Source organism: Manacus candei, unplaced genomic scaffold (genome assembly GCF_025592945.1).
Source record: "Manacus candei isolate 608988 ecotype Guabito, Panama unplaced genomic scaffold, ASM2559294v1 h1tg000072l, whole genome shotgun sequence".
In the NCBI taxonomy this organism is placed as follows: domain Eukaryota; kingdom Metazoa; phylum Chordata; class Aves; order Passeriformes; family Pipridae; genus Manacus; species Manacus candei.
The window spans coordinates 1,630,172-1,654,092 of record NW_026138120.1 but is presented as its reverse complement, the minus strand read 5'-3'; the positions used below and the strand labels follow the sequence as shown (position 1 = coordinate 1,654,092).

At 35.2% G+C, this 23,921-nt stretch overlaps 1 protein-coding gene across 2 annotated transcripts in view; it reads right to left on the bottom strand.

The window, feature by feature from the left end:
• ZNF385D (zinc finger protein 385D) overlaps positions 1–23,921 on the bottom strand; it is a 417,123-nt gene that overhangs the window by 313,400 nt on the left and 79,802 nt on the right. For both annotated transcript variants that reach the window (XM_051808381.1, XM_051808383.1), the window contains exon 2: positions 19,030–19,308. In XM_051808381.1, the coding sequence (XP_051664341.1) occupies positions 19,030–19,308 (279 nt within the window). The remainder of the gene's footprint in view (positions 1–19,029; positions 19,309–23,921) is intronic.

The following is a 23,921-nucleotide window of genomic DNA, read 5'->3' as shown; positions in this document are numbered from 1 at the left end:
TAATTTTAAATTGCTGACACAAAATGTACACTAAATATTCATTTTTAAATTCAAATACCTCACTGGACATTTGCAAAGGACTTTCTTAAAATTTTATGATTGACACTTTCTGATAGACAAATATTACTAAAATGAGCAAAAAAAAGGAAGTGGTACTGCAAAATTAGATAGAAAGGAAGTAAATCAAAAAGTGTTTTGCTCAAACAGCTGTTACCAAATGCTTGTGGAAATATACACACTGAAGAGTGATATTAATAGCAGCTGCAGATGGTCTTAAAATCCATTCATCCATTAGAGCTAAAGAGGCTACGTAAAAGTGATGATAAAAACAAACAGCAAAAAGACACTAGCAGTCAGAGAAGCCTACTGCAACCTTGGAAGATCCTCAGAGAACAAAGCTCCCAATGGCTGATGGAAACAAGTGGAACCGCAGGTCACTGGCATGAGCCTGATGATTTCTTGGCATGTACACTTCAAACTCTGATGAGTTCAGCTACATTTCAGAGGAATAAAATAATTTATGAGTTTGGCTGGTATTGAAAACTTGTGTAACTTCCAGTTCATAACCCTATCTTTAAATCTTTTAAATTAGGCACTCTAAGAAATGGTGTAACTACAAATTTCCATTCTTGTTCTCAGTGGAACTACTTGTTATTTTTTTTTATGATCCTTAACACAATGTACATAGCATAAAATTACACGTATGCTGTAAATTATTCTGATGTGCTAAGAGGATTAAAAAGTGTCCTGAAGTTTAGTTTGGGTTTCTTTCAGTTTGGAGAGGGAGATGTGTGTTTGGTTTTTTGGGGTTGATTGTTTGCTTGGTTTTTGTTTGTTCAGGTATTTTTAACAAATTAATAAGAAAATCTTCAAACTACAATTCACAGAAAAATAAGCTTAAGCAAACATGCAGGTATTCTCACAAACCATTCCTGTGTCAAGCTTTGGGTGAAAAAAACATAGCTGACTATTCCATTCGCAATCCTAGAAACATAGCAAAATAAGCATAGCTCTTTTAGGAATCTGATGACAGCAGGTCTGCTAAGAAGACAAAGTTTAATATATATTACCAGCCAAAGAATCAGAAATTATTACCAGAGGAAACTTACTAAAGGATAAAAATATTTGAACAAAAGTAAGTTTTTCAATATTGCTTTTCGAAAGATTTATTAAATATATATTTGATTCTTGTCAGGTAGTTGTGGATAAAGAAAAAGAGGCACCACAGTTTTTGATGAAAACACTTAGACTGGTAAGTGAATTACCTGTCAGATTTGGGGTGTAAAAATCAGAAGAGAGGCATGCCATGATGACTGGAACTTGAATCAGATATCCTTCATTCTAGTTCTGGTTGCCAGAAACTCATTGCAAGGTTTTGAGCAAGTCAGGAAGTGTGCATGTCTCATATTCCACACCTGCATTTGGGCTGGCTGAGAAGCTTTATTTAGATACTAAATATCCCCATTGGTATTACAAGTAGGTGAAAATGCCTGCTGGACTATCAGATAATTTGCCAGATGAGAAGCTGATGTAAGTAATTTCTTACAGCAGCCCACTCAGTACCTGCAGTCCCTACTGCCACAGTGCTTTCCCATAAAGGGGATGAATAAACAGTTCATAAGCAAACAACTTGAAATGTACTAAAGTTTTTTAAGTGATTTCACTGTAATCATTGGTGTAATAGAAATGTCAAGACAGCAATAAATTCACAGTAATTAGTCATCAAAACAGGCTTCAGTTAAGTGCAGTTATTAAATGTTGGGAAAATTAATTAAGCTCAAATGCCAAATATTAAATCTAATTGACAAATAGAAACTTATGTTTCAATCTGTAAGCTTTGCAACAAGAGGGAGAGAAATGAGGTTTTGTGAAGGTTTCAAATCCTGAAGAACAGAGCTATATCCCACTTCCTTAAATTTACTTTGCAAAAATAAAAAGTAAAGGAAAGGCTGTAACATCCAAGGGCCTGAGATATTAAGACTAAATTCAATAAGTTCTGAAGGAGACTTCTCCGCACTTTAGTCCACCTGATTTTTAAATGGGCCATTCATCAGCATAAACTTCTATGATTTGCAAGTTAAATGCCAGTTCAAACAAGTTTCTCTCACAGACAATTTCTCTTCATTGCTGTGGTCAATTCTATTAAGAAATGTTATTGCTAAGAAGCACGCAATTCATCAGCAACATGCAGCAATCTACAGCAAACAAGAACATTGTGTGACCAAAAACTTATTGTTTTTGAAAAGTAGCCATTGAATACTAATTTATTAAAGAACAGATTTGCAGATTTAGAAAACTCACACTTCAAATTTATCCAAATTTTAAATTACTTTTTTTCAGGTTTTCTCTTTATTCCTCCTTGAACATTTCCATTGTTTTTTTGGTTGTCTTTTTTAGTTTCAGCTAGGAATATGCAATGTGGGGACAGGTTGTTGCTCACAGAGCAATATAATAGCTTTGTGTTTAAATAATATAATAAAAATAGTGATTTTATGTAATACCTTTTGGTTACAGAAACATTGGACATTCTCTTACAAGTGCTTAACTTGGTAGGAAAAAAGAGTAAGAAAACCCCTAGTGTATAAATTTACTGAGGCAGAGACATATTAAGAATTGTTGGATAGAGCTTTGGTCCCTTAAGGAGGGAAAATAAGTACATAAATAAAAAGCAAGTTTCAGATTCATTGCTATTGTTTTCCTAGCACCAGAGGGTTTTAAGTAAATGTGCTCAGGCAATCATTTACTAAATAGCTGAATAACACCTAATTAGATCATATTATTATCTGTTCTTTAAGTTATGCATATCAATAAATTAAGAAGTCCAACCTCAAGCTGGTACAAGTCAGCAACTCCTTTCCAATGCCTGTTTTGTGCTATCATGAGAGCCCAAGATACTGGTGTGAGTCCATCACTTCCCTTCAAGGTACTCTTTGGCCCAAGCTCTTTAATCTGAACTGAAAGAGGTAAGCAGCATCTCACAAGATTTGACCTGAACTTTTTCCTAGTCTCCATCTACTCAGAAGTTTCACATGCTATGAATGATGATTTGAGTCAGACTCTTCCAGCACCAGGAAAGAGAGTATAACTGTGTTTGTCAAGAGCCTAATAAGCATCACAGTTTAATTAGTCCATTTATTTGCGCTTATAGTTCCACATGAGACCAAAACACACAATTAAAAAACAAAAATCTTTCTTTTCCCAAAAAATTCATCATCACTTCCGAGTAAGAGTATTTTCAGAGGCAAAATTTAAAACTTTAAGCACATTTAACAGAAAATAAAGAGCATTGCTCCAAACCCTTGTAATAATAATACTGAAAGTATATATAATATTATAATCAGGAAAGAAGAAATGCATCTTGTGATTATTGGTCAAATGTATTTAGTCATCTTTGATAACACAGTACATTTATAATACCAAAACAGCAAAGCAAAGCTGAATTAGTAAAGAACAGTCAGAAAATACAGTGCACTGAAAGAGGAATGATTTGTACTCCGGGGAAAGGCTCACAGAATGGGGACAGAGAAGAGAAATAATAAAGAGAACAATGCTGGAAAGGAAAAGAGGATGGGAAGAGAACAACAGAAGATGAAAAAAAATTATTTAAAGGATTTATGTTCATTGGTAATACTACATATTTTTCTCTGGATACATCTTAGCATAGTTTTCAGATTTGGGTTATTTTACAGAAGCTGGAAATACAGAACTAAAGGTCTCCTCAGCACATTTTCTTTCAATTTCCTTCACTTTACCCTCTAAGTATGCTCTCGATGAAACTGAAATGAATTCTTTGATGTGCAGGAGAGAAAATGCCAGAAGGTCAAGAGGAAGCTTCATTGTAACTACTTAAAAGAACACCATGTTACTGTGTTTTATTTTACAACATAATATTTATTTAATACTAAGTTTCTCTTACAGAAATGGGTCATTCAGCATAATGACTGAAAGCATCTACTAATTAATGGGAAAACATGCCACTGTGAGTTACTGTGTATTTACAAAACAACGTAAAATTCTACAGAATCATGCAGAATCACAAATATTCTGAGTTGAAAGGGACCCACAAGGATCATCAAGTCCAAATGGTAAGTGAATGGCCCATATAGGGATTGGCCCATACAACCTTGTTATTAGCACTATGCTCTAACTATGACCATTTACATCCAAGATTCTGGACTACAAATTCTCTAAGGAACATGAAGTAAAGTGCTGAGGGTATTTGACAAAAATCCAGCATATGTTTCAAATCCTCACGCCCCATTCAGCAGGTAAGTTCAACTATGTCCCATTATAAGACTGAAAATCTGATACAGTGTTCTCTTTAAAGCCAGAATAAATCCTTTACTGTGGATCCATCCTGCCCTTCCCTCACCCCCAAATAATTGCTTTTTTTAATGCTCTCTTCACCAAGAAAAAATAGAGTTTAGCCTATGCTGAAACAGAAGCCAAATATGACTGGGCTTGAATCTTTTTTCTTTTTTTTTTTCCCAGCTCATCCAGAGTTTCTGTGGTAGAGCCCATTAGCAGTGCATGAAAGCAGATAGCTCAAAGCCCACACAGTAATTCCTGGATTTAAATACAGATTGGAAATGAATATCCCGTGGATAAATGTCTGTGAAGAACACAGAAGAGAATAAGTGCTTGGGAGATTAAGAGATTTACTGTAACCTCTGTGAAAGCTGAGCATTTAAAGGGCAGGAATTCTTAATTTTTCAATCAGCAAATTTAGAAGGGCAGAGAATTATACATTATCTCAGCAACTAATTAAAACCCTCTGTATGCATGTGCACATGTTCATGCATATACTTATTTTTATAAATCAGCAGATGTGTATTACTAACAGATTATGGGACTATTCTGGTCAGCAAAATAATATAAATGTTAGATTTCTTAATTTGTTTAAATGGTCCTTTGGCTAGTTCATAGAATTATTTCAGTTGGAAAAGACCTTTCAGATCATCAAGTCCAGCAGTTCTCTGTAATGCTCAAGATCTCTTGCTGAACTGAGGGCAAATAATTCCTCCTTCTTACAAGAACAATACATCTGCAGTGAAAGAAAATTCAAATACAACTTGATTTTATAACTCTCCTCTTTTTCTTCTTGCTTCATCATTTTTACTATCTACTATCTGTGGGAAATCTTAACCCAGACATGTTGAGGAACTGCTATGAAAAACCTGCCAGATGTTATAACCATCTTCTTGCCCTATTCTTCCCTTTAAAGCAGGAAAATTGAAAGAACACAGAAGCTCAAGTGTCTAAACAACAAATAATTGTTTCACACCAAAGGCTAAATATAATAGTCACATGCCTGAAGATCTTGTTGTCCAAATAAGATCACGCCATGCACAGACAACAGCATATTCTGAATCCATCCACTGGGTGGTTAGTCCTGGTCATGCTTTGCTGTTTCTGAAATTATGAACATTCAGGAGCAGTAATACACAAGCAAACTCTGAAGTGGACATGTGACTACAGAATACTGCACACTCACCTATTTTGCTTGACTGCTATGCATCAGAAAGGTTATGCAGATCTAGGACACTCAACATTCTCTATGACCAGAGTCACCAGCTTGCCTATCCTTCATCTGTCCCTGTCCTACATTGCTCCCTTTCAAACTGTAGCCAAGGGTGATATTCTCATAAATATCTTTGATACAGCAAATCCCTAAGGTTTCTAGCAGTGGGATTCATGTAAAAAAATAAACACAATCACATTCTTACACATCTGATCTCACCTCCCAAAGGCATTTAAAAAATCACAGATCAAGCCCCCAAGCATTTACTCTGAACAAACCCTTCCAGAATTTGGCAGTAGCTGCTTCAAACACTAATGAACCTATGGGTAAATTAAATATCCACTAGGGCTTTTTTTCTAATTGCAAAACACCAGGGATGTTAGGATCTACTCTACCTGTGGGTATATTATATTATATGTTAACAACTGCTGAACAATGAAAACTTGTTACTTTGATCTTCACAAAGAAGAAAAGGTGAAAAAAAAAAAAAGTTGTAAACTTCTGAGCAATTCTGTAAACATCATGAAAATACAGCTTCCAACACTTTCAGTATTCATTGGGGGACTTAGGAATGAAGCTGAAAGGCAGCTTCTGAGGGAATAATTTTTTTGCAATTTAATTTGATAGAAAGTAATGTCTGAATAGCAAGGTTCACCAATAAAGAAAAGCAAGGAGGAAAAATTACTACATAGCACAAGGTGAAAAAAACCCTAAAAACTTTAATTTTATTTTTGATGCTATCAGTATTTTGTGCTATTAATAGTATTACTCTAGAGTCTTCACATTCCTCCTGCCTTACATAGCAATAAGGGTAACAGAACCCCCATCCTGAGGACTGCCAACATAGCAAATATAACCTTACCATATGGTATTAAATAATTCCACACACATCATGATCCAATTAAACTAGTGATAGAAGAACAACTGATGATACTGCAACACAACAAATATGCTATGGGCCTTTTTTTTTACATTCTTAGGGATTTTTCGTCTAGAAGAGTACAAAGAATTAGGTATATTTTGTATTTCCAGGAGAAAATTTCCAAGACTCACCTAACATTCTATGCAAGGAAACCTGGATTCATCAGAGGGAATGTGTGATTCATTGCTCATTACTTTAGTGTTCAGACAATATGCTAACTAAATTGGGATCATTCCTTCTTGTGCTGAGCCAGGTAGAAAGGTTTTTTCTGCATTGTATCATCTTGCTGGTATTTACATGGGGTAAAAAATATAATGCAGAAGTGCCTTTTCTTGAAACATAATTCTAGTTATTAAGAATTTTTTTTTTTAAGTTGTGTCCATGGAAACATTATTTTAAAACTCTGGATTACAAGCAGCAGAAAATTAAAGTACCACATAAATTCAAAAAGTTGACAAGTGCCACAGTTTAACTTTGAAGTCTTTAACCTGCTTAAAATCAAGCAGTTCTCAGATAAGCATTTCATTTTAGTTTTCCTCAGATAAGGATTAGGAATTCTTTTCCTGTGGTTCCTTGAAGAAGAAGGAGGAAGAAATGAGAGGGTGGCAGGTCTGGGAAGAGTGTTGGTTTTGTGCATATTTCTTTCACTTTGTCAGCTTGCAATGAAAGAACATTTTAACTTCTGCTGGGTAATTTACACCAACTTGCCAGCGTCTGGCAGAAGGAGCCCACCATCTGAGTAGGAAATGTATGCACCAGGCATTCAAATGAATGTGACATATGAATTCTATGGAAAGTTATGCTAATTCCCTTAATGACTTCAAGATGGTCAGGAAGCAAAATACATCTTATGTTTTGTCAGGTTTGCAATTAATTCAACATGCAAGACAAACAGTTCCCTCCCCTATCCTGCAGTCATCCCCACAGTTGTTCAGTTACTCATTGTAATAATTTTCTATACTTCTTTTTACCTCTGCAAGTTAATCCTATCCTATAAAAATGAATTTTCATGTCTGATTTTCCCACCAAATCATGAAAAAGCACCGATCTAGCCCCATCCAAATCCTACTATCCCCTCATTAGCCAGTCTCCTCATGTCACAGCATTGATCCCCTTTCATCCTTCATAAATGAAAGTTTGTTCAGAGGTTTGTGCCACTGTTCACAGGAGGTTGTGAAGGGCATTGTACTACCAGAGAGAGTGCTTCTAGACAGGAACCAAGGCCTTCTAAAGTTTTCCATGAGATTAAACAGTATGAGTCTAACCTCACATATTGTTATGGCAAAATGGTCTAGTAGGAAGCTGCTGTTGGCCTGATTACTGCCCCCAGTATGGGTAATATGCAGCCTTTTCCATAGGGCTTCTTTGGGTCACAGTGGGTGGTTTTCAACCTTACACAATGTCAAGAGAAAAGGAGCTTTAGGCACCTCATTTTGTACATAAAATAAACAAACTGAGCACATTTCAAAATCCTGCTGTGCTCTGTGCGTACATTCCTGTCAGCTTTGGTCTCAAGAATGTTGTAAAATGCTTTATCATCAAAAAGAATGGAAAGGATGAAGCAGATTTTGTTTATTTTTTCCCCTCCTTGCCTTTCTGAAGAAACTGTTCGATAAACTTGCCAGTTCTGCCATTTTGTGTGATGCTTCAGCCAGCCTGTTTTAATGGCATAACATCTATAACAGGTGAACTGCAGAGCATGGAGAGTTCTGTCAGAACACATTAACCAGAAATCCTTTGGATATCCACAAAGAGTAAGTCAGGGTGACAAGTCTCTTTCTCGGTTACTTTGGGGATAGGCTAAGCTTGAGTACTCAAGCTTTCTGTGATGACACTTCATAAAATAGTTAGTCAGCAAAGGAAGAAAGCGCTGTTATGATGATTCTTCTCCAAAGAAATTAAAAAATAGTAGATACAGAAAGAAATACATGTTTTTATCAAAATATACCAGGGATATCCTAAGAGCACTGAATAGTAATCATACCACTCCATATTCCCAGTGGAAAAAAGGAATTCTTGCATATAGGTATGATGTTTCATTAACCCTATCAACAGCTAACATAATCCTAGAGATCTGTCAAAAGTAATAACACCTATTCATGCCTAGTGTTGGTTTACATGTGTGCAAGGCTTTCTTGAGTTTATTGAACAGAAAAATATAAAGATTTAAGAAAAGAAAAAAACCTTACATTACACTGTGAAAGAGTAGGTTCTCTGGACTATGAAATCTGCAACAGCCATGAATAAAACTGAATTAGAAGACATGCAATTCAGCTTTCTGGAGCCATTTGTTCACTTGAAATCATCACGAATATGACTTCTGATTTGAGAAAATAAACACATACTGTTTGGAGAATTCCTTTAAATAATAATTTACTGCAGATCTTTAGGAAAAAGAAAAAACAAGCAACCCTTACAATTTTCCAAGATTAAAAGCTAACTAACTGCTGACTACCATACAGGTCTCTGGGCTAATCAGCAGATGGTATGCAAGCGCACTCCTTACAAAGCACAGCACTGGAATTTTCTGCCAAACTAGCAAAGAGCTAACAAATTTCTATGCAGACTAAGAATAAACTGTTTTTCATTTGTGAACGTATATGCATGTATGAATGTTTTGCCAATTACTTCAACATGCAAGACAAATCACTGTACTCAGAAGAACACACATTCAAATTTAACCTGACCCTCTAGTACTCCCAATAATGTGGTCAATGGATTTTGTAGGATGGGCTGTGTGCTGTATCAAAGGAATCACAAAAGAAGCATATTATTTCCCTTAGAACAGATTTACAGGCATATAACAGAGTAAACTAGCCTACACTACAAATTTTAGCCTCTAACAAAATATTTATGTATGTCATTTATAACATACATACAACCCCACAGAGACACAATTAAGAGAGTCAATCTGTTGAAATAAACTCTTCTGGTTTGCAAAAAAAATAGTGTTGATAAAATTAAAATATTTCTTTCCTGAATAGTACTGAAACTTCTGTGTTCTCTATAAGCTTATTTAATTGTTCTTTCTTTAGTTATAACATTGTTGGTTTGCAAAATCTTTTAATTTGGAGTGTTCCTAAGACCAGCGAGGCTTGCCACTGTTCTTGAAAGAATTTATTTCACGGTAGTAAGTGTTTAAATTCCAATGCTGTGATTCTGAATAATACATATTTTTTAAAGCTTGGTCGTTCCAGGATCTTTTCTTTGGCTTTCTCAAGCATATTTCATCTATTTGTGAAAAGGGTCACTGACATCAAAAGAGTTAGTGATAAAATCAAATACAATACAGTGAATTAGTATGGCAATGGTTTTTTCTTGAACATTTCAAGATTTTAAAACATGAGGAATACTCTGTTACTGATGTGTGATACTTTTAATATTAGATTTTACTGACAATTCTAAGTAGAAAAATATGCTTCCCTCAACATGCCCACATTAGTTTTTAATTAATCATAATTTAATTTAATGATGAGATGTGATCAGTGAGAGAATAAAACACCACGCAGAACCAAAAAAAAAATCACAAACATGTTCAATATCAATTACCGGATAATTTTTTTTAGGAGCTGTTTTATCACTCCAGTGTTTACATGACAGAGTCTATTTTTTAAATCTTCAGTGGTTTACATTAAAAGTTAATTTATTTTAAAAAAAAAAAAACAAGTTTGAATGGTTATTAATATTGGTCTGCCATGACAACAAAGTCTGGCTTAATACATCATTGAATGACGTGGTATCTGTTGTTCTTTACTGCATCTGGTAGCATCTGTTCTTCCCTCTGTCACCACTAATGACAGAAATAAAGGTCTAACAACAATCCATGCATACTAGTAGCTTTGTTCCTAGACTCCCTCTTTTAGAGGACAGGAATTTTATTTTTATAATCTCTAACTAGCTAGACTGTAACATGGATCAACAGCAGTTCTGACGATATGCTACAGGCAATTTGCTGAAAAAAATAAAGATACTAAAAAAGGCTTCAACACTTTGTTTTACATCTCAGAGCCTTTCAAAGAATATAGATTTTCCTGTATTTGCTTTGCTTCTGTCAAATAACATCAGCAATCTGACATTCAAAGTGAAATTTTCTTGGTGATTTTTTCTTTTGAAACACACAGCTATGAAGAAAAAAGCCAAGCCTTTGGCTGTATTTAACTTGCTCTTGGCTGATGTAAATTAAGCAAGTAGGCCACTGAATCTTTAAAACTGAAGTTTTCCCAGCACATTTTCTAAAGAACCTTAGAATAATTCAGGTGGAAAGGTATTTCTGGTATTTACTTTACTCAACCTCTTACTAAAAGCAGAACTAACTTAAAGGCTAGATAAGGTTAAGTTCACCAGTTCTGAATAATGTTTGACAAAATTACTAACCAGTTGCACTCAAAATACCAAAGTGAGTACTTCTTACATTTCTGGTTTTACTTTCACTGTATTTCACTATGAATGAAATTGCTTAAAGCTCACAAAATGTTTGATCACAAAATTATTCTTCATTAACTTTCTTTTTCCATTATAACATTGCAGAATTCACCAGAGGAAGACTATATCTTGGTTTTGGTTTTAGTTTAATAGTAATTATGCTGTTATAGCCTGTAAAAAGAAACACTGAATATTGTTTTTATAGTCAAAAAGCCACTATATTCCATGTAAGAAATTATACCATCCCCACTAGGGAGGCTTGTATTTAAACACATATTACCCTAACATAAAGTTTCTAGAGAAATATTTTAAAAATATGGATTTTGATTACAGAACAAAGTATTAGTTTAGGAAGGGAGCTGCTTTGCTTACAAGTATCTTTCCAGCTCTCTAATTTCATATTTATGGAAAAATTGGGGGGAAATCTTGATTATACCTATATATCTGCTGTCTGATAATGCAGACAATGCTGTCTGCATGGGGAATCCAGCCAGGTTGACCTATAAGCATTAATGAGAGAAACAAAGGAAAGACATCATACAGACTGACTCGTTCCCACTGTAGTAGAACTGTAGATCAGGACTGGGGCTACCTCGATGACTTATACTGAACTAGCATAAGTGTGTGCTATCATTAATTAATTTCCTCAATAGAGCAAGGAACTTGCTTTCTTCTCTTGAAATCAACAGCAGTTCTTAATTAATTTAATTGGAGATAGTCTTAAAACTCTGATCTTGAAATATATTTCCTCTACTGAGAAACATGTCAGAGGATAAAAAATTAACTGAAGATTTCAGTGACACGACTGTCAGAAAGACAGTGTATTTTGAATCTGAGGAATAAAAAGCCATAAATAAGAAAAAGTCAGCTGAAAATGTCTTACATTTGATATTTACTTTTTTTATCTCCTACTCAGATATCATTCAAAAATTCTGCTTCAATTCTGTAATATCTTAAAAAATAAAAAAATAATGCTACATGAGAGATACAAAATTATCATTTTACAGTCTCATTGAGGACTGTAGACTTATATTTGAAGTAAGAAAACAACTCAATATGGGAAAAGCTAGCTCATAGGAAATTAATACCAGGAAATGTTGATAAACTTAGTGCGTCGTCATGACTCATAGAAGATTTGTTGCCTACCAGATGCTAGAGCACGAAAAAAAACCCATCATATTAAAAGAAGACAAGTTACTGAGAAGGTCTGGAAGGAAGCCATGGTCATCATAATCTATATTGGATCTAGTGATATAAGCAGAACTAAATGGAGAGCCTGCAAAACAGGTTTCAACAGTTTATTAGCTGTACAGATGAGATCAAATGCCAGTGTTCTGAGAAATGAGACTGGTGCCACACTCAGGGAGAAGCAAAGAATGGCAGACCAACACCTCACAGAGTTCAGAAACAACACAGATGGACACAGATTGCTTCCAGAGTAAATGAATCTTATCCAGATAATTTAACATTGATTAGCAATATTGCTGCTACAGATAAAACATGAAGACATCACTTGCCTAAAACATTATTAATCTTTAAATGGAGTGACAAACCATTTGAGATAAATAGGGTGTATGGCAGGTTCTAGCCTGAAAAAAAAAAAAAAAAGGAAAAAGAAAAAAAAGTTATTTTAAAGAGGCTATGTTAATGCTAAGCAGAAGTGCAAAGAGAAAGATGACAGTTTTCCTGCTTTTTGCAAGTACATTTTAAGCATGGATTTGAGGACTAAAAGGGCAGTTATTTTTCAACATGGAAGAAAATGTTGCACACCTAAGAGCAACATAAAGTCCTAAACACATGAGGTCATAAATGCCTAAAAAGGACAAGCCAACTGTGACAGAACAATGTCTGGAACATGCAGAGTAAGAACTCTGAGTATGGAAGATTAAATGTAGAAAGAGGCACACGGTGAAAGATTTTCACCCTCTAATCTGCATATATAACAGCAGCCCCTTTGTGCTGTTGAAGACACCTTTAAGTACCTCATCCTCACTGTCTTCACACAGCTCTCAGAAACCCTATCCAGGTTTGCTAAAAGGCAGCAAAGTAAGAACTTCTAAACTTGTTTCAGCTGTCTGACACTGCTGAATTTCTCATGGACAAACATCCATGTCCTTTGGATGAAGACAACTTATTAAGCATCTTGCTTTGAGGTAGTACCAAAAGGAGGGCACTCTATACAGCTGGGGGTATTAAAAGAGAACGTGTGCAGTCTTATATTCAGGTAGAAAACTGAATTCTTCATAACTTTTTCAACGTGCAGTTAAAGACTTCTTTAGACCCTGGGCAGATGTTCTTGATAGTTGAGACTCTTCATACAGCTTAAACAATTTGATTCATAATAAGCTGCCACAGCATGTTTTGTTCAGTTGTCACCTAAGATGGTAGAAAACAAAGGAGACCAAAACCATACCTCAATAAAAGATATAAGCACATTCTTAAGCACATCTGATGAACAAAAAGGAACTTTAAAAATACTATAAGTATATTTAGACATAAATTTCTACTTATATCCCAGCCTCAGAAGAATTATCCATAATAATAAAATCACAGTTCTCAAGGCTCCTATAATTTTTTTTTAATTCTGTCATGCTATTCAGTGGACCAATTATCAGATACACTACACAAAAGCTTTTTTAACTGCTATGGATTTCTCCCTCCAAATCCAAAAGAATGTTTTTGAAATTGTTAAAATATATTTTACTGATGTGACTGCATGGCATTATTGAAGTTTCTTCAGGTGCACTCAATAAACTTTCGCCATAGCCTTCCCACAACTTGTTATAATACTAAGCTTTACCTATGACTGGTCTGTATGAAAATTTAGTAATGTCCATTTGTGTTTATTTGTAATAGCAGACAGCTAACTACAGCAAGTCCACATGGATATTTGCACACATGTAAAGAGTTTGTCCACATTTACCGTCCATTCATCCTTTTGTTATACTCACAAAGCTAAGTGGATCCTACTGTGCTAATTAGAGGAAATATGAACACCATGCATGGGGCTAGTGTGAGCTGGTTCTTTCTTGAGCTTCTTTCATTCACCTTGTGATAAAACTTTGTGCTGAACTATGATGTCATATATGATGATATAACCTTTCTGAATATAATAAAAAAAATTCTGCAAATACAAGTGGTGTTTAACAGCATACCTTGCTTGCAAAAGTGCTCTTGAAAGCAGAACTTGTTAATAGTTCACTAATTGGCATAGGAACATGATGAAAACAGACAAGTACTTAGGAATAAGGAGGAAGATTTACATTTGGAAGCAGCAAAAGTGATGACACACTGCCCTCAGCCACTTCTACTTGTTCAAAGATCTCCAGCTTTGACATTTGGGAGGTATTACAGAATACCCAGAAGGAACATGCTGTGCTGCTTTACAAGATACAGGCACCTATGACCCACAAATCAGAGGCTTAAATATGCAGAGCATAATGCATATTGGTTTTATTGTTAATGGGTCGAGAGGCTCTGCATCAGAACATGACAAAAAAAAAGAAAGTTGCAAGAGATGTGACATCCAGAGACATCTCAAGTTGATCTGACAATTCGTACTTGCCAGGAAATTAATGGAAAATCTCCTCTTCTGAAGGAAAATATACTTTGTCTGAAGATTTCCTCCATTCCTCAATGCCCCATCCAATCCTCTTCCTCTGAAAGGAGGGCTAACACAATGAAAAGAGCAGGTGACACCATTTCCCTGAAAGTCATAACTTGGTAGTTTACCACTTAAGAGTGTGACTGCCCCAAAGCCAACATGACAGCAGAGGTGAAAACTGTAGCAGCAGCACAGAGCCGGAAAAGAACCAACAACAAAAAAGTGCAAGGAAGGAGACTCTGCAAGTGGTTTAGGTAAATCATCTGGATTTCCTACCTGCAGAACAACAAAAACTCAGGATTTAATATAAAAGAAAAGTTGTAAAAGATTAAATATTTTCTCTGATCAATGTGCAAAAAATTTACTGCCTAGATATCATTGAAATTGCCATCTCAAGAATTGTTGTGGGTAATTACATTTAACCACTGTATGAAGCTGAAAAAAGAATAAAATGTGGGAAATAAACTTTGCTAATATTTTAGTACATATTTCAGCCTAACCATAACAATCAAATTGTTATTCATTCTTAATTAATATCTAGTGGTGAATTAAGAGATTTGCTTTTTGCAATTAGCAAGGGAAAAAAATTCTGATACTTTTTGCTTCTTTCTTCCATGCAATCAATGTCCTTGTTCATAGTACAAAAAAATTTTACTTCAATGAAATTTCACTGAAAAAAGAGTTATAGGTAAATTTACTAAACTGGATAGTCTTTTGTCTAGGTTATGAATTCAGAGAGTTAGATAAAGAAACTACTACCAAATGCCTCACTGGCTCCTGTGTTTCAAAAGATTAACCGTTCAGAAATCAATTTTTAAAGTGAAAGGAGTCGAATGAACTTGGTGACATTGCTCATCTCCTTCATTATTTTCCCACTTGTTATCCAATGTATTGTAGAAAGTACTGCAGAGGAAAGCAATTTTAGGTTTTGTCCTGATGGTGCCTTGTTCAACCATGACAATTCAGTAATTTGCACAAAAGGAAGTAGAGGAGAAATTCTGGTTTATATAAAATTTTAGAAATATCAGCTTTGTCACTGGTACTGGGACACATTTGCATCCGCAGTTATTTTTCCATTCTGTCAGTAGAGGAATGAGTTTTGCTCCTACTGGTCAGAATAAATGACTTTCCACAAGAGATCACCTCTTTCCACAATGTCCAGGCTGGTTATACAAAAAGTGGTGCACTGTCAGCAGACCAGATAGAAACTGCATTTTGTCCTCTGTTAATCTCAAAACATACTCAAAATCTCCACTGACTTCCTTGTCACTTTGCCACTGCATGCATGAGAGCAGAAAGGAAAAAAAATCATCAGTAAGAAGAATATACTGTAGGGTGTAACCAGGGAAGCATGAGAAGTCTTTTTAAGTGGCATAAAAGGCAATTATTAGGAGGAAGGAACACAGAAAATTGTGCTACTCCCAAATACATACAGTCCAGTAACAGAAGTGCTGATGTCTCACTATGTCTTATTAAGTCATCACAAATCACTGTACCGAGTAACAACACAAGAAACATTGGGTTCACCTCACTTTTGTGACTGCAGTATGTTGTTCTCAGGCTGCTCTGCCCCAGGAAAGAACCATGCGGGTATTGTACAGTAAAGCTGCCAAGCAGACAGAGAACCAACCAGCAGAACTTTTTAGAGTACATCTGGTGAGTTATTCAAATTCAGTCCAGATACTAACAGAGCAGCAAAGAAACACTGCATTTAAACTCACCATGCACATTATTTATTAATTATATATTTGCAGACGTTAATAAGCTTTGTGTGTATGCAACTTACCTTCTGAAATTAGGCAGAGATATTCAGGTATAATAAATGCTCTGTTATTCATATCCAGCAGATAAAAGCTACTTCACACTGTTGGAAGATGATGACTCCAGCATAACAGTTCTAATTACAAAGTCCAAAGCTAATACAGCTGAGCCCTACCTCTCTTCAGTAGTCCATTGCAAATTATTTTGGAACAGGACATGGGTTTTTGTTTCATATGAATCAATCCTACATTTCTATTACCCCCTTGTGATACAGAATACACAAATCTTTGTGGGAGATGAAACAAAGTGAGAAGTCACAACTTCAAAATTTTTCCCAGGCTTTCCACATATGTTAGTTCCGAGGGAGCACTCAACATTGCAAAGGCATATACAACTCAGAGTAGTCTGTGAAACACTGTATTTGGAAATGGAGTTTTCTTGTGCACAGTGCAAACACATCACTCATATGCCATGAGATGTAATGAATAACTATGATGACAAAACATTAGAAGATAACCCCACAAAGCAGAACATTTACACAGGTATAATTTACAGCAGAATTTAGTCTCAGGAATGTCATTAACCTAGACACTGAGCATAACATCTGTCTTCTGTGGCAATCAGACTTCTACACAAGAAATACAATTCTCATAAAGTATCCTACTGACATACATTGAATAAACAGTACTGTGTTTAACAGTACTGTTTATTCAATGACCTTCAAAAAGCATCATTTGCATGCACATGATAAACTGAAAGAGTCAAGTCATAATTAATTTTGTCATGGTCATATGTTATGTTACTAGAGCTTACTGGGGTCTCATCAACAAAACAATCGTTTGTCTGAAAAACACTGCCCATATTTCAAATATAGAAGTTATGACAAAACCTATTATTGTGGAAGGACTTTCAGGTTCTCATTTCTACTTGACTTAGAAAAGGGATCTCAAACAGGGTCTCAGTTCAAAGTGCAGGGAGGATGGTTACTCAGACATTCAGTTCTAATTCAGTTCTAACTTCTAGCAAGAAATATTTAATATTGGCCTCTCTTTGCTTTATAATGTTCAGTTTAAAAGATGTAAACTTGGTCACATGGGAAAAATCACTTCCTTATGCGCTACCCTACATTATCTGCTCAGTGGAGAGCTACTTTTGATGATTCTCGAAGATCTACCAGATTTGAAAATCCTCGAGTTTCAGATAATCCCCCAAAATAGCTGCACTTTGAAAGAAAGAACAAGATAGTCAATCAGCTATTTTCTGACTGCATATGGGTGCAGCTACACATGACACAGGGATACTTTTAAGGAGGAAATAAGAAATATGCTGCTATACTGCTAGTTTGAGCCTCTCCAGAATATAAATGCTGAAGCATAATTGAAGCTCTTTGATACTAATTTCAGCATTGCTTAATTACTAATGCTTTCATTATCATGGATTAAAGTGGAAAAATGAACTGCAGAAAAACACTTTCTATCATTAGCAAACTTGTTGTGCTAATAATAACGATAACACAATTTCTCCTTAACCAAAGATAGCAATGACATTAGATTGTGTTTATTTGATTTTATAAAGAATGCATTTTTGGATAACCATATTGCACCTTTAATCAATTAGGAAATCAATCTTTCTTTATGCATTTCCACAGCTCCTCCTGACAGTAGTAGTAGTATTTTTCCCTAAACCTGAATACCAAACAGTGCCAAAACCTGCCACTTAAAGACAAAATTAATTATGTTATTCAAAGTTATGGGGACGTTGTTTGTTTTATTGTTTTATTTTTATGGAAATGAGTAACATCTCAAAAACAGAAAAGCACTCACATCCAACATACTTTGGCAACATATCAGTGTTATTCCCCACTCTTAAACCCAGGACAAAGCACAGATTATTATAATAATAATATGAAGTTCTATCTAAGGATTATTGTTTTGCATATCCTTCTGCAGGTGGGGCAGGAAGCAACTCATGGCACAAAGTATTGAGCAACATGTGTGATCTGGAGAAAGTAAGTCTGAAAGTCCTAAGTACATGATATTAAGACAATCATTTCTCTGACAGAAACAGATAGAACAATGCAGTACAGCTCTACACATGGTACAGCAACGTTGAGTACTACCTGTTATGAAACTAAGAAAATTACAACATAGTAATCTGTATTTTCTTGTCAGGGACCATCATTTGCTTCTACTATCTAATCTGCTTTAATACACAAAACCACAAATGTGTTTTTCTTTGAGTTGCACAATTCATTCTGATGATAGGAAAATAATGTCACCTACTGCAAAATGCTCAAAGCTGCCAATGAAGTCAATTCAATCAAAATAACCTTTGCTCCATCTCTGTTTGACTTCAGTCAAGCTAAAGTGAAATGAATTTGGGAATGTATTTGTTCTGTGTAATGTATTTGTTTCAATTTATTTCACAGCCACCTTACATTCATTAAAAGCAAACACACCCCTAACAAGTATAACCTTTCTAATAGACTGAAATATGGAATATCACTGATTATGCTGAAAACCATCAAAATGCAAATGAAATTAGAAAGAATATGAATAAACATCATCATGTAAACAAAATATAAAACAGAACACAGATAGCACACATTTAGCTATTTGCCAGATGCTCATGCTAGGGATGACCTCGAGCACTCTGAAGTCACCAAAAGCCTTTGCCTTAACTTCAAAGAATTTGTTATCTGAATAAAAAGCATTTAAACTCATATATACTGATGTTAGTGCACATTGCTGCAATTCTCAGATTAAAACATGGCACAGGTACATATATTATAATGCTTACCATTATCACTTTTGAGATTTCCGTTGCTTAGCTGTTTTAACCTCTTCTGATGGGATTTGCCATTGTAGTGGATTTGTGCCTGAGCAGCAGAGTTCAGCTGAATGTTACAAACACTACACAAAGTAAAATTGGTGTGTTTCTTTTCTCTCTCCTTCTTTTCTTCGGTGCCCTCAGGTGCTAAATCTTTCTCACCTTCCCTGTCTGGGATAGATGAGAAATCTGAATTGTATGACTGGTTATCAACTGGTAAATCGGGGCTCCATGGCTTCTTCATATTTTCTGGGATGGGAAAAAACATAAGAGAGAAAATTGATGAGTAATACAAAATAATACACACAAGATAGCTATATCTGCAAACCACTAAAAGGCAGAAAACATTTTTTTGCATTTTATATTACAACACTATATTTCCACTCACATATTTTGCTTTCTGTACATGTTTTTTAGTTCTGCTATGTAACTTAACTTCACAGCCACGTGCCCAAAGCTGAGCCCATCAGGCATGGGTGTGGCCCCTCTGTGATAAATTATTTAAGAAAGGCTAAAAACACGGTGCAACAGTTGAAAAAATGTGACAGAAACAGTCCTGCAGCCAGTGGGAAAAAAAGGGGGAGGAGGTACAATTAACAGAAGAAAAAAATACCCTCCCTTATATATTAGTTCAGTAAGCTTAAATGCACAGACCTCACCCTTGAGTTTATTTAGCAACCCCAGTCACCTCCTCTCCACTTCCTATGAATGCTTTCAAGTACAAATCTAATAATTTCATAATTTTTCTCATTTAAAGTAGTTCAAAGACAAATAAACATGTTCTATTAGTTTCTTATCTTAGCCTCCCAGGGTTATAATTGAGGGATAGTTAACTTAGATTCAGCTAATACCAGACAGTAACGACTACAGAAATGAGAAGATAATCCCATCTGCAGAACTTCAAGTGAAACCAATGTAAACAAGAGCTTCTGTGATTAAAAGTGAGCAGAAATGGCACAGGGGAAGGAATGCTCTGCACACTGCAAAGCTAATTTACTATTCAAGGAGTGCAAAATGTTATACCAACTTAGCATTTTGATGAGACCTTTCTATTCCATATAAATGTTTAAAGTGCTTGTTCTCCTAGACTTAGTGAATAAATGAAGGTCTAGACGAAGAATCTAATCTATACTTCGAGTGAAAAAATTACTGCAGCTTTAAATAGGATGGTACTATTTGGTGTCTAACTGACAAATCAGTCAACCTAGAAACAAAAAAGATTATTAAAGCAATGCAAGAAAATGGGCTACAGATGTCTTTTAAATACCAGATCCAGACAAGGTTCAGCATAAAAAAACAAGTCTAAACAAGCCTTCAGATTTGGGTCTGATAACACCAAAATACTGGAAATCATTCTTCAGATAGCTTCAAATGTTTTAAATTTCATCAACTAAACTTTTTGCCAGACCTTCCAAGGATTTAAAGACACTTATTGCTTTCTGATCAAGTCATAAAGACAACTTTATCTAAAGATTCAAATATAAAATCTTTCAATGCTCAAATCAGTTTCAATTTCAGTTTTCTGATTTGTTTGCTATCTAATTAACATTGTGCTCTTTTATGCTAACTAAAGCCCATTTCATTTAAGAAAGTAAAGACACAGGTGTGAGAGGAGCTCTGCATTTGCTGTAGATTAAAACTCACTCCACTAGTTCTGTCAGTATTATTTCAGCTTTTGTGTATAATCAACTCTTATCTAGGATTGTAGCTGTTGAAAGCAAGTGGTGAGAAAGCAGGCTAAATAATTCTTTCCAAAGCAAAATTAAAGAGGAAAAGAAAATCAGCATAAAAGTAGTTATTTATTAAAAGCAGGGTTATTATACAAGCAGTGATGACAAGAACTTTTACAGACAAATCAAAACTGTCCCCTATGAGACTGTGGAAGCTTAGCAGAAAACCTGAGTTTTTTCAATAGCAGATCTATAACATATTTTTCCTAATGGAAGGAGGAGGTTTCTCCTGAGGAAGTATCATCAGTCTACCAACCTCTCAGCCTTCTGGAGTTTGCTGGGGATACTGTTCACGCCAAAGATTCATCTGTCTAAAATATTTTTAAATTAATAAATTCAGTCTTTAATCAAAGCAGTACAAGAATTAAAATGCTAACACAATAGCACTAGTTTTACTGAATTGCTCTAGATGACAGTAACTTTTCAGTAATCCCAGTTTATATACATGCTGTACATTAATATATATATATATATGATCTTTTGCATTGAAAGCATTCCCCACTAGAGAGCAGTATGAATTAAAAATTACAATATATCTCTAGACCTATAGCGCTAACCATATAGACATGAGATTACTGTAATAAAACAGATTTTCCAACCAAGACATAAAACTTTGTAAGCAAATATAATCTAGTAAAGTAAACACTGTACACTATCTGCACATATGTCTAATGCCTTTTGAAACGTTTACACAGATAGGCTGGGAGCTTAATAAAGTGAATTAGCATGTTATTACATCCCTCTAATATTCCAGTCAACACAGTCTAATCCATGAGAATCTTATTTTTGGCATATAGCATCTGTCTTGCATTCTAATCTCATTCCAGAAAACAAATCACAAAATGCACACTTGACAAAGGCACAATAAAATGATAGAAATTCTACTGTGGAAAAAAGTGACTTGAGCATCTACCACGTGCTTTCATTAGAAAGCTGTGATGGCATTAAAGATGCAAAACTGAGTCTAGGTAACAATTAGGAAAACAGAAGTTTTGGAAATACATTTTATACTTCAGTCCATTTCCTTTACAGATATACAGTGATTTCTGAATATATGATGGAACTGCTAAAGGACTAAGGTGAAATATTACACACCTGTGCAAACCACTTGCTGTAAATTTAGCATTACACAACAGTAATCAGTATCTTGATTGGACACAAATTGATTGGTTTGAGAAAAAAAAATTCCAAACATGAAGACAAAAAAAATTTGTAAAAACAGAAGTAGTTTAGGATTAAAACATCCTGAGTAATTTTTACAATATTTCTTAATGGACAAGTACACAAAGATATCAAGGGATAAAGAAGGGGGAGATATCTGAGTATAATTTGCTGACATACTTTTAAAATACAATTTAGCACTCCAACTATTATTTTTAAAGAAATGTGGGAAAAAATAAATCAAATTCATAAAACCTTCTAAAGATCCACCACTGTTTAAACCAACACGGATGCAGTCTACTTCATGAGAGCAGCAGGTGTTCAGCTCATGCATGCATCATTGCATACTTCTGTTTTCTGGAATGAAATGTTTAGGCAGCAATTTTGATTGATGAAGACAAGGAAAAAAATGCTTAGTTTATCCTATTGGAAAATTGCACTGAATATGTTTAAAAGAAAACATTATAATCTTCATTTGAAAAGCAATTTTTAATTGCTGTCAGTGTCTTATTGGTTTGATCCTACATGAAAATAGATAGGCTTTAAATGAAAACCCTCTTCCCCTGCCATCGTATTATAGAGTTCAGCTTGACTGTACTGGCTATGTATCTTTTAAAATCAAAAGTTTTGCAGATAACCTTCTCCCCCCCCTAAAAGAAAGATAGCTTCTCAATTTTAGGGGCCCTAATGAAGCCTGTAGTGAACTAGAAATGCGACCAAGATCTCAAAATTCCAAGTCAATTTAAATAGCACTCTGGATAAATGCCTACATTTATTTTCCCTGGGGCTCTGAACTCAATTTTGGCTCAATGTTGCTTACCAGTAAAATGAACTTTGCACAACATTATAGATTTGTGAAGTAGAAAACTGTCCCATGTGTAAAACCAACACAGCTATAATTTGTGGTGTTTGCTGGCTTAGATAACAAAGCTACTGCCTGGGGATTTCTCTTCTTAAATGTGCTTGAATGTAAGGGATTAGAAATCACATCCTTCCCATGAAACAATCCTTACCTTTTTAGCTGCAAACCAATGGCATGCTTTCTATTCAAGAGTATTGAAAGGAAAATTTGCTCATTTGTATTACAACTAATTGTTCTCTTACCAAACTATCTTACCATCATAGAACTATACCAGTCACTGTGACTTTGTGTACGTAATACTCAAATGTGTTGGGTACATTCAGGAGGCCAACAGAGGATATGAATCTCAGAGTAAGAGACCACAATGTACTTAAGTCAGCTGCATTGAATGTAGACCTCTTGTCATGGATGAATGACCCAGTTCAGCTTGGAGAAGAGAAGGCTTCAGGGGAACCTTGGAGAAAACTTCCAGTACCTGAAGGGGGGCTTACAAGGAGGCTCAAGAGGGACTTTTCACAAGAGCCTGTAGCGACAGGAAAGGGGGGAATGGCCTTAAACTGAAGTAGCATACTTTTAAATTAGATATTGGGGAAGATTTCCTTATTATAAGTGTGGTGAGGCACTGGAACAGGTTGCCCAGAAAGACTGTGGACTCCCCATCCCTGGAGACGTTCAAGGTCAGGCTGGTTGGGGCTTTGCTTAACTTGGTCTAATGAAAGGTTTCCTGCCTATGGCAGGAGGGTTGCAACTAGGTGATCTTTAGGATTCCTTCCAACCCAAATCTTCCTATGATTCTGCAGATCTTAAAGAATATCTCCTTGTCTACTTCCCAACACGCTGCTACAACAAATACATTCCTGTACAAGATGGAGGATAGAAAATATGGACAGGGTATTAAGGACAAAAGTTCACTAATTACAATATTCAGGAATTTTTAATATTTCTTTTCAAAACAGTGAAAAACATTTAAGTAGCAATCATCAAAGATGCAGATGTTTGCATTTCAGCTACTCATCCCTAGACTCTGCAATTACTGCAGAGTCACCAAGAAGGCCTATGGAGAGTCATCTCACTACAACACAGACTAAATCATAAACTCAAGTGTTTTT